At 33.2% G+C, this 12,337-nt stretch overlaps 1 protein-coding gene across 1 annotated transcript; it reads left to right on the top strand.

Moving 5' to 3' along the window:
- Positions 1-1,172: 1,172 nt before the first annotated feature.
- Positions 1,173-11,891, top strand: LOC145242070 (uncharacterized). The gene has a single exon (XM_080104977.1). It carries the CDS (start codon positions 4,884-4,886, stop codon positions 7,293-7,295), a length of 2,412 nt encoding a protein of 803 aa, XP_079961103.1. The 5' UTR covers positions 1,173-4,883; the 3' UTR covers positions 7,296-11,891.
- Positions 11,892-12,337: the final 446 nt, after the last annotated feature.

Here is a 12,337-nt window from a genome sequence, read left to right on the forward strand (position 1 = left end):
GTAAGATTAACTAATTTGCATATTGCTTTACAAAGAGAACCTTCATTAATTAACTATTCATCTTTATTGTTTTCTTATTCATTGATTGTTTTTGTTTTACTATTAGCCACCATTCTATTTGCAAATATTTTCTATATTGTGGCTTAAAGATTAAGGGGAAAAGATTTTTTTTAATGTTTTAAGGTGAAAAAGAGCCTTTTTCTGTCTTCGAACATAATTTTGCAAACGTACCTGATTGATTTAAAAATAATTATATTTTGGTATAAGATAAAAAGCGACAAATTTAAAAAAAATAAAAATAAATGCAAAACTTTAATAAAAGTATAAGTACTACTGGGCAATGCCGAGTCAGGACAGCTAATATGTAATAAAAGGCACAAGTGTCCGATATATTTAAGGAACTTTTATTCCGTTTACAATAACCGACAAGCATCAAATATAGATAACTATTTATAGTTATTTATGAACTAGAGAGTTCTAAAACAAGGGAGATAATATGTAATATTACCTAAATTTTCTGCTTTTTTTTTGGAATAGATTTATGTAAAAATCAAATTCAATTGAAGAACAAATCTTCATTAAGAAATGTTCATTATGTACACATATCTTTGTTGTAAATTTTTATAAAACAATTAGAATGCATTAAACTAACCAAATAAGTTTTCACAAAGCAGTAAATAAATGTATGGTTTTTATAATAAATAAAAAAATATGTAAAATTAACAAAAAAATGAATATCAGGCAATAGCTAAAGTATACTCTAAATCACAGTACAATACATTTGATTATTAACAATATCTCTAACTTTTAATTATTTTATATGAAAAAAATAATTTTTAGCTTTTTCTCTACACCACAAAAAAAATTAACTGTATTTTTGTATTCCTTATAAGCTGGAAAAATTTACAAAAAAGTAATATATACATAATACTTTTTTTGTTTATTGAACAAGACAAAAAATAAAAAAATAATTTAGTTTATGGGGCGAATTTTTTCTGGGACTTTTCAAAAATCATTTTAACTGCACTTGAAAATTTTTTATTTTAATTTTTCACACTTAGATTATAGTTTAATTTTGAATACAGTAAACCGGTAAGAAAACATTTTTTTTTAATTTTCTTAGCTTCTTCTTTAAAAATATTTTCTATGACACTACGATTTCATTAAATTCTGTCATGATGACACTATGATTTCAGTAAATTCTGATTAAATAGATGTATTTAGAATTCTAGATTTTAAATATTAAAACATTGAATTCACAAATTATATACAAATCAAATTTTCAAAATATGTGCAATACAATACAATAAAATACAATACAATACAATAAGTATTACTTTATTTTTTTCTTAGTTATTCAACAAAAATATTGTTTACATCAAAATCTGAACACATTAAATTCAGTTAAAATTTATTCATATCAAAATCTAAACAATTATAACTATATTTTTGTATGTTTTTATTTATTTATTTATTTTTAAAACTTTTATTTCAATTGCTTTCAAAACTTAAACCTCCCACCCTCAAACACAAAGGAGATCACATATATATAATACAAAAACAGTTTCCTCACATGAAAGAAACAATTTATTTCAACAGAATTTTGTACTTAACATTATTTACAACTAAAAATATTATACAATTATACATCTTAGCCACTATCCATAATAATTTCTTCTTTTTTTTCAGTAAAGATCTTTTTCTTAATTTAAATATTTGGAAAGTCTATAATTATAATTTGGTTGGAAATTAAAATACATATTAATGCCATCCATACATGAAAGGTTACATCGTTATTAATCCTTTATTTGGTTCTATCAGATGAATAATAATTTTGTTGGAGCAAGTAAATAAGCAAATATAAGAGATGCAGCTGAATATGTATTCTATTTTAAAATAAAGTCATAACTCTCCATAACTATAGTCAACATTTAAATAAATTTCATAGAATCTGATTGAAAAAGGGATAATATTAACGAAACTTTCTAAAAATTTACTTTAGTGTTCTATGATTAACAGCTGAATTATGACTTCCTAATTTTATGATCAGTATTAATGCAAAAATTATTTGTCTTCGTCAATCATATTTTTTGTTTTTCATTTTTTTCAATTGGCTGGGTTAATTTTGAAAATTCTCGAATTGTCCAAATAAATTATTATTTTTTTTAAATATGAGTGCTGGGATCTGTGATAACTTTTGAAATCAAAAATAATTTGGACTCATACAAAATATTCAAGTAAATAAAGATATTTGTTTTTATTTCCAACATTGTTTTAAAAAGAGAAACAAGGTATTACATTGTGCATTTCTTATTTAAATCCAAAAAAGAAAAAAAAACATAATTTTCAGCCTGCTTATTACTACAACTCTATAATCTAATATTTATTCAGCCGAATAACCCAGGACCAAGGAATGAATAATAATAATAATAATAATAATGTGTACACTGTAGAAAAATATAAAATAACTTTCAATAACATGTAACTTAATAAACCAAACCCCTATCATGCGATTATAAATATGCCATAAAACCTTCATAAAAAGTTCAATCAAGTTCAACAAATTCTACGTTCAAAATCAATGATTTCTAAACATTTAAGTAAAGTTTTTTTATAAACATCGATTCGTAAACCTTTTATTCCAATATATATCAGCCTGATTATATAAGAGCTTATAAATGAGAATCAATACTTCATAAACATTCAATTTTTATAAGTGTAAAAAGAATGCTTCACAAACATCAACTGGAAATATTTTATAAAAGTTTTTAAACATTGGAAGCATTCAACCAATACTTTTTTAAGACTGAAGAATTTGTTATGCTTTTGTATTATATCTGTGGTTTGATAAAACATACTGGCCATCTTGTTTAAAGTTTTGTGGAAAAGCAGACAGTACAGTAATCTATCAACACTTTACTGCAATTTTATTATTTAATTTGTGACAAGGTCCCCTTCCCTTCGGAATTGGGCTACATAATTCTAAAGTTTAAGCTTTCTCATATACATCTGCATCTTTATCTGGTCAAATAATATATATTGACTGCACTATCGCACCACATCCATTACTGTTTCAATTCACACATTTAGTTGTCAACAGTCACATCTGAGAATCTGGGAATTATTGACTTTTTTTTTCTATGTGAAATCATACTTTTATTACCATTCAATCAATCAATGCTTTTTTAGTTTCAAATATTTGTCAACACTGAGCAATTTATAAGCATTCAATCAAATGTTTTGTAAACTTTTAATCAATTCTAAACATTCAACAGACGTTTAGGAAATATTCAATGAGTTATGAGTCAGCATTACATTGTAAGCATTCAGTCGATTTTTTTGTGAACATTGAACATTTTATAACCCTGAAAAACTGCTTTCAGTACATGCAACCATTGGGATCATTTAGTAAATTGTTTACAAACGTTCAACGAATGCTTTTCAAAGATTCACACATTTATAAGCATTCAAAATAGCTTTGCAGACATTCATTAATTTCTAAGCATTCAGAAAATGGTTTATTAATATTCAAAAATTTTAACGCATTCAGAAAATGCTTTGCATACATTCAACAATTTATAAGCATTTAAAAACTGCTTTGCATATATTTAACAATTTATAAGCATTCAGAAAATATTTTGCATGCATTCAACAATTTATAAGCATTCAGAAAATGCTTTGCATACATTCAACAATTGATAAGCATTCAAAAAATGCTTTGCATACATTCAACAATTTATAAGCATTCAAAAAATGCTTTGCGCACCTTAAATAATTTCTAAGAATTAAGAAAATGCTTTATTTATATTCAAAAACGTATAAGCATTCAAAAAATGCTTTGGAAACATTCAAGAATTTATAATGCTTTAATAATTATATTTTATAATCAGGTGTATTTGGGTTTTCAATTGGTATGCACCTGTCTTAGAAAATCAAATGAGTTTATGAACAAAAATAACTTCTAAGAAGTTTCTTTTATTGAGATGCTTTGCAATAACAAATGAAGAAAATCTCTCATCTAAACGATTCTTGTTCTTAAAAAATTAATTGTACAAGTTTAAAACCCTAGAAGTGTGAGATGGAATTTGGGAAAAACAATCTTTTCTTTTCAAAAGAAAATGAAAATGATTTTAAATAAAACTTGAAGTTATACAAAAATATTTTCATCAATAGGAACTTTATTGTTTGTAAATCTAACATAAGAAACATTTTTAATGGAAAAAATGAACAAAAAAAAGAAACAAAATTTGTGATTTTTGAAAATATTTTAAATTGAAAAAAAAAAAGAAAATCAAAAGTTTTAAAAACAGAAAAATAAAAAATACTTATTTGAAAACATGAATGAAATTGAAAATGCAAAAAAAATGGAAAAAGATTTTTTTTAAACAAAAATGTAATAAAAAATATTAAAAATAAATTTTAACCAAAACAGAAACAAAAATATAACGTGAAAAAAGAAAACTGAAATCATTTTTTTGACGAAGAAAGGAAATAAAGAAATTTATTTGCAAATATGAAAAAAAAATCTTGAAAATACAAAATAAGTTTGTTCAATAAATACAAAAAAAGTCATTCATTTGGAAATCGAAAAAGAAAACAGAAGTTGTTTTTTTTTTTCAAAGTGGAAAGTGAAAGAACATAAAGAATTAAAAGACAGTTCTACCAATAAGTGATTGCAACAAATTCAATTTCAATGGAAACTTGACAATTGGATTAAAAGAATATTTAATACAATTTAAAAATAAAAAGAATATAGTTAATATGATGTTTAACCATTGGAAGTAATTTAAAAAATACATTTTTATAGCAAAAAAAAAAAAAAAAAAAGACGAGAGCAACAAACATTTTACAGTGAAAGAAACAATTGAAGAAAACCCTTCATCATGTACCCAGTTCAGCCACTGTACCCGGCTAGCAATCAGTTTAATTTTGATATGCACAGCCAGGCTTTTTATCAAAGCCCCCATTTAAAATGTCCAGATAAACCTCTCCCTATGGACAAGCCATTTAATTATGACTTCTTTAGCAAAGGTTTCACTCGTCGGGTCAATAGTGGCAGCATTGCCAGTACAGCATCGACCAATCTTGGCGGAAGTGGACACCATCACCTTGGAAACAGCAGTGGCGGTAATAACCATAGCAACGAAGGAGAACGCCACCCTTTATCTGAGAAATATTATTACTGTGGCTTTTGTAAAAAACCCTTCACTCAGCGGGCACATTTGGAGGCCCATGAAATGACTCACCTTGAGAAGACGTTCAACAGTTCGTTTTTTAGTCGAACTTTCCCGATACAACCAGATCTGAAAGGATTCGACCGTTCTCAGGCTCCGGTGAGCATGGAGAAGCCGTATGGCAACACTAGCAACAACAACAACAACAACAACACCAGCAGTTCTGAGAATTGTAGCCCGAATTCGGTGTTTAGTAACCGGACACCTTTCCCGCTACATCTGTCGCATCCACAGCATTTACAACATGCGCATTCGCATTCATCTGGTGGTCAAAGCCACAGCCAGAACCCGTCGGTTCCACCGGATATGAAAGATTTTGATCTGATTCGCTCGCAGATTACGGATAACAACTCTGTGAATGTTGCCGCGTCAACATCAGGTTCGTCCTCGTCGGAGAAGCTATTCAGCTGCGGTATTTGTGGCAAGACGTTCGCACAGCGCACTAATCTGGCTAACCACCAGAGGGTGCATACTGGTGAGCGACCATATGCATGCTTAGAGTGCGGAAAGTCGTTTAGCCAACGAGGAAACCTGAAAATCCATTCGCGAATCCATTCTGGGGAAAAGCCGTTTAATTGCGAGACATGCGGAAAGTCGTTTAGTCAACGAACAAACCTTGACAACCACCGACGTATCCATTCAGGTGACCTATTCAATTGCCGATTCTGTTCCAAGGCATTCTCATTGCAGATCAATCTGCGCAACCATGAACGGGTTCATACGGGGGAAAAGCCGTTTAAGTGCTCGTATTGCCCAAAAATGTTCAGCCAGCAGGGGAACCTCCGGACTCACCTCAGGACTCACACTGGAGAAAAACCCTATCACTGCCAGACGTGCGGGAAAGCATTTTGCCAGAAAATCAACCTGGACAATCACCGTCGGATACACACGGGCGATCTGTTCAGGTGCTCGTTCTGCCCGAAGGCTTTCTACCAGCAGATCAACCTTCGCAACCACGAACGGATCCACACAGGTCATCGACCGTACCACTGCGCTTTCTGCGATCGGACGTTCTGCCAGCAGACGGAGTGGCGGAACCACGAGCGCGTCCATACGGGCGAGAAGCCCTTTGGGTGCACGACGTGCGGGAAGGCGTTCAGCCAGCAAGGCAACCTGAAGATACACATGAGAACACACACTGGTGAGAAGCCCTACTCGTGTTTAGACTGCGGCAAAGCGTTCTGTCAGAAGATCAACCTAGACAATCACCGTCGCACACACACGGGCGAGCTGTTCAAGTGCACGATGTGTCCCAAGGCGTTCACCTTGCAGATCAGCCTGAAGAACCACGAGAGGGTCCACACAGGGGAGAAACCCTTTGTATGTACGGTGTGCCAGAAGGCATTCAGCCAACAGGGCAACCTCAAGACACACATGCGAAAGCACACGGGTGAAAAGCCCTTCCAGTGCCACGTGTGTGGCAAGGCCTTTTCGCAGCGGGGCAACCTGAACCACCACCAGAGAACTCACACTGCTTCCGAACTATCCCAGAAATACTCTTCGCTCATAACCGGAACCACTGCTCCCGTGACGAAACTCAACCTAAACCCCAACAGCAAGCCTCCCACCATGCTACCACTCACCCCGACCTACGACAGCTGTGATAACCGCTTGAGCAACAATAATGGAAGCATGAATCGAGATAAATTGCTCGCAAGGAGCAATCTGAAGCTGAGCGGTGAAAGTCACCTGAACGGTGCGCAGCTTGGCGAAGACGATCACCATCTCGGCTCTTCGTCGATCAGTGCCAGTGGTTTGAAAGATCGTTACCGGGACTCGCAGACTTTAAGCGCCTCAGCGCGTCTACAGGCGTCGGCCATGACATCATCATGGATGACATCCCCTTACCTGCAAGACATGTCCCAGGGATGGGAAAACAACTATCTCTGGTCTAGGGGATTTCCCGTGCCCCCAATGTCCAGCGCGTGCTGGCCAAATGTGCCGACTCCTCTCCCCTGTGGTGTGAAACAAAGCAAGCCAAGTTCGTGGACAGGTCTTCAGAGTATGCACACTTTATCTTCCAAAGGTAACGCAGACGCACAAAGTGGCAACGCCAAATAAAATGCAGAGTTAATTTCTTGTCAACTTTTTTGCAAGAGAGGAGATGATGAAGGTGAGGCCGATATTTGGCAACGTTTGAATTAGAACCATTTTGCCTCCCCCCCACCAAAAAAAAAACAAGATAAAAACACTCTTTCGTTCAACACCACTTTTTACTGTAACGTGAAAATTACTGCTTTTTTTTTCACTAATAATTTAAAGAGTTTGAATGCAGAATGTGATAAATCCAACTTCTTTCAATTGAGACGTTAAGTTCTAAAAGGATGACTATATCAAATGTAGATTTTGACTAAAAGTTTATTTGCTAACATTTTAAAATTTAAACAAACCGTTCGCACATCATTGTGTACATAAATGTGCATTTTTTGCATGTGTATGTTTTCGCCTGTGAGCGATCAAGTAAGCAGATAAATCAAATAAAGTTTCTTTTATAGATACGTGCGCGGTTGCTGGTCTTCCATTCTTTTGATTGCCGCTTTTTCATGCATGGGCCGTGATCCCCTCGTGGTTTTTGATCTTTCTGTTCAAAGATGAATAACTACTCATGCATGAAAATACAATGAAAACTTATTGGAGTTTTCAAAGGTTTTATTTAGAGAGATTATTCTTTGGGGAGGAGAGACCAGGTCACTAATTACTCATTTACTTAATTTTCTTAGTCTTAAGGATGGCGACACATAGACAGAGTCTTGAGGTAAGGTTCGTTTAGATTTCTATATTATCAGGTACACCTCTCATATGTATCGCTCCCAATGATTGGCCTACTAGAAATCTGTTCTATTCACCAAACATGTGATGTCATCTCTATGTAATACAATTTGACACGTGCATTTCTAGTGTTTTATCTTGGGATCCTCCACTTCAATCACACCACATGCAGGTGCCTATCATTACAGTTTAAAACACCAAGAAAATGACAAGCTAACTTGGGGTGGGCTCTGTGTTGGTTTTCGTGCAAAAAATATTTTTTTATTTCAAATTTAATAAAAGTTTTTTTGTCAGGATAAGCGTTTATTTTTGTCAGGAATAATGAACATATTTGTCAGGAAATGTCAGGAATTTTATGTCTCCAAATTTTAATATTGTTAAGTTGGATTTTAAGGAAAGCAGCCACTGACCCCTTTTCAGCAAGGATAATCGTGGCATTTTTTGTTTTCATCTGAAAGAGAAGTTATTCGTCCCCAATATGCAAGTTAAAAAAACCTTTTTAGCAATTTGTCTAAGATTCAGCCACATTTTTACTGGACTACTGGGGTTTACCTATAAAATAATAGATTACCTACATTTTAAGTTAAGCACTTAGAAGAATGCTATGGAAAGTAATGGTATTATAGTAAATGCTACGAAGACTAAAGTGATGATTAGTGGTTCTAGTGTTGGAAAAGGGAGTAACATGCTCCTGTCTAATTTGTAACAGTTTCAATGTTAAACAAAATCCGCTCATCATCGTTATATCAACGCGTTGGGTGTACATGTCATTCTCACCTGTGAGTGATAAAAAAAAAACAATAGAATAATGTCTTGTCATTTTTCCATGTGCGGGCTATGTTTCCCGCGTGGTTGCTAGTCTTCAGTTTAATTTACAATAAAGTTACTCATGCATGAAAACACAATGAAAACTTGCTGAACTTCCAAATGTTTTATTTAGTCTTTGGGGGAGAGACCATGCAAATTATTTCTTACTTCAATTTCTTAACTTGTTTTTCTAACTCAGTCTTAATGATGGTGATGCACGGTCAGAGTCTCAAGCTAACATTGATTAAGATTTCTACATTGTCAGGCACATCTTATCTATCCCGCTTTCTGACTTGGGCTGACTAGAAAAACTCTGTTCTTCCTCAAACACATGACGATCTTTCTATCACCATCATGTTCACTTATTTATAGCACGTTTTGTCGAGCGAGTTTTTTTTTCTCGCTTCAACTGCGCCATCTAAAGCTGAATCTATTTCCGACATGTACTAATGTAACCTTTGCCAATATTCATACTAGTTAACATAATCGCTACTTACTTGCATAGGGTCCCAGAATATAACAATCTTAATTGAAAACAAAAAGAAATTACGATGGTATCGCATTATATAAAACATAATTTGCGAGGTTGATACTGTTGTAATATTATATTACTTTGTAATGATTGTTTTATAATTTTGAAAACGGTGTTTATCGCATTTTGCATTCAAACTCTTGAGTTATATAATAAATCTTCACTTTTGTTGCAATCAAACTTTAATTTATTTTAAATGAATCTAATTGAATAAAATTATTTACAATAGATAGATTAAGACGTGCTTGATCAGCATAATGGATACAATTTCTGATTATGGAATCAGCAACGTCGATTTCTAATCACATTTAGCAAGGTATGAATCCAAAATTTATTTCCTCATTTTCCCTTCCCCAATCTCAGAGTAAAATAACAGCTTGTTTTCAATCAATCGTATGCAATCATTTACAATAAATATTGTGTTTCAGCATCAAACAATCAAAAAATGGTTGATGCGCTATCAACCAAACAAAACCAATAATTTTTTTATGTTGAATTCGTGAATCTGTACAAAATTTCAAACTGAACCTTTTTATTTACTTCTCAAGGATAGATTGCTGCTAGTTTTGTCAACCATGAATAGTTAAAAAAAAGTCTCAAGTAATATTTATAATATCCTTTGTATCGCTTGTACTGAGTATTGGACCTTCAAGCACTTGATTTGTTGCACTGTGAGATCATACTTCTTTTGAGTCATGGCTGAAGGAATAACAACAAACTACCCCCGTGAACTAAATAAAGGGTTCAGTTTTAAATTTGATAAAGATTCCTGAGTTCAGCAAGATGCACTGAAAGAATTTGGAGGTTAAATTGGCTAAAATGTTATGACAATAACATTCGAGATAAGAACAGTAGTTCAAATAATCCAAATAAATTCAAATTATTCCTAATCTCCAAAAATCTGAAACATAAAAACCAATAAAATATTTTAGAACAACAACGTTAGAATGAACTCATCGTCTAAAGTGTTTGTGTAGCTGAAAGAACAATAACAACTTTGAAAGGTAAAATAAGTGCTGCCTTTAAAAGTGTCATCGAATGAATAGAAAATAAATGAGTCTTTAAAGAAAAGTGGTCTTGAACGGAAAGTGTCTCTCTCTCTTTTTTTGTTTTTGTTTACAGTCATTGTTTTTTCTCTCTCTCTGTTTAAACTTTGCCCAATATTTTGATGAAGCCATATTGCTTAAAGAAAAAAAAAAGAGTCCTAACAATACCGATTGCCTAATAAATGATTCATCAATATATTTGTCACTCATCAAACCAGCTGTAACCCATACTCAAGCAGATTTCCGAATGCCACGTTCACCTCCCTTCAAATTGTCGTACTTACGGTCAAATAGTTATACATTAATACTCAGTCCAGCAGAGAGTTGGCGGCTGTAGCATCTGCTAACCCTGCTGAGGTATTTATTCTGGGTAGTTCTAATAGATATACTCTCCCAGGCTCTCTTTGAGAAGAGGTTAGTTTATGGTTAATCACCTATCAGGGAATGCTGACGGGGCTGCTGAGACATATTTTGTGAGGCCTCTTGTGCATTGGCTTATTACCCCCCCCCCCCATTTTCCAGCCTTTTGTCAAATTTTCCTACAGTGGGAGGGATGTAGATACTGTATTTATATTCACAATAGTTATTTTCAATCAAATTTACACACATTTGTCAGGAGCGGATGAATGTCATAGCAATCAATCTAGCATTAAACTCCTTCCCCTGTAAATATTCATCATACAAACATTCTCTTGAATAAATTGTTATCTCTCATATGGCCACAGATGCAAAACACAAATATCTTGCTTTTTTGTAGTCTATCTATGCCATGGCTAAGTTCTTTTTCCTATTTTTGACATCCTTCAGAATCCTTTGGTCTATGTATTGTAGGTCATGTGTTCCTTTTTTCCTTTTTGGCATCCTTTCTGTTCCTCTGGGAGTAGTCCGTGGTTATGAAAGTACAGATAAATTTGTCCACATTGTAGGTAAACAGGTTATAGGCCTGTAGTTGCTGGGGATGGTCTCTTTTTCTGTGTCTTTTTGCACCAGTGTGGTTATACCTTTGGTCATCCATTCTGATACATATGCTTCATGGATGCATCTTTTCGGTTGCTGAACTAGCCTTTCATGTAGTGTTGTAAATTTCTAAAACCAATAGGCATATAATATATTCCGTCATGACCTGGTGCACTCCAGTTGGCCATTTTTCGTAGAGTTGTCTTGAGGGTTTCCTTGTTGATTTCATTCTCTGTTCCTTCTTCGATTTGCTGTGACTCTTTTTTCATTTCTTTCAACCACTCTGCTTTTCTATGATGTTCTTTTCGTTCTTCCAATATCTGGCTCCAATAGCGTTTCATTTCTGTCGGGACTGGTTGTTCTGTTTTTGTTTTTCCTCCATTTACATTTGGTAGAATAGGCTTTCATTATTTTCAAAGGTCTTGTTTTTCTTGCACTGTTCAGATTCGTATCGGTATCGTCTTAATCTTTCTTCTTTTGCTGTTATTTTTTCCTTCAATTCTTCCTGTTTCTTGTTGAGTCTCTCCTTACTGGTCACATTTTTTTCTTTCCCATCCTCTTCTAGTTGTTTTCATCTTGTTTATTGCTTCTTCTTCTTCTTCTTCTTCTTCTTCTTCTTCTTATTATTATTATTATTATTATTATTATTATTATTCATGTAGCCTATGAAATTTTATAAAATGATATGATATTTTATTCATCGGTTTTCAGTATTTAGTTCAACAGGGCTCAATACGTGAGTAGAGCTAGGTGGTAATTTATAAAAATATATATGATGGTTAAGCTAGATAGAATTTTCTGCATTCCACCCTCCTAAGGAGTCATCAGGCTAAAATGCATTTTAGGCTGATGAGTCCTCATAAGAATGAAACATGGAAAATTTTGTGTAGCTTAATTACTCTCCCTATATATAGTATATTTTTAAATGAAATGAATTGGTTAGCCTAAATTTATGTGGAGGAACAAACTATATCCAGTATTAAAAATAATTT

This window comes from Euprymna scolopes, chromosome 21, assembly GCF_053919585.1.
Source record: "Euprymna scolopes isolate OS-2025 chromosome 21, ASM5391958v1, whole genome shotgun sequence".
Classification (NCBI taxonomy): Eukaryota; Metazoa; Mollusca; class Cephalopoda; order Sepiida; family Sepiolidae; genus Euprymna; species Euprymna scolopes.

Bases quoted from the DNA above. Each gene is read 5' to 3' on its own strand.
- LOC145242070 (XM_080104977.1), top strand. From the start codon at position 4,884: ATGTACCCAGTTCAGCCACTGTACCCGGCTAGCAATCAGTTTAATTTT.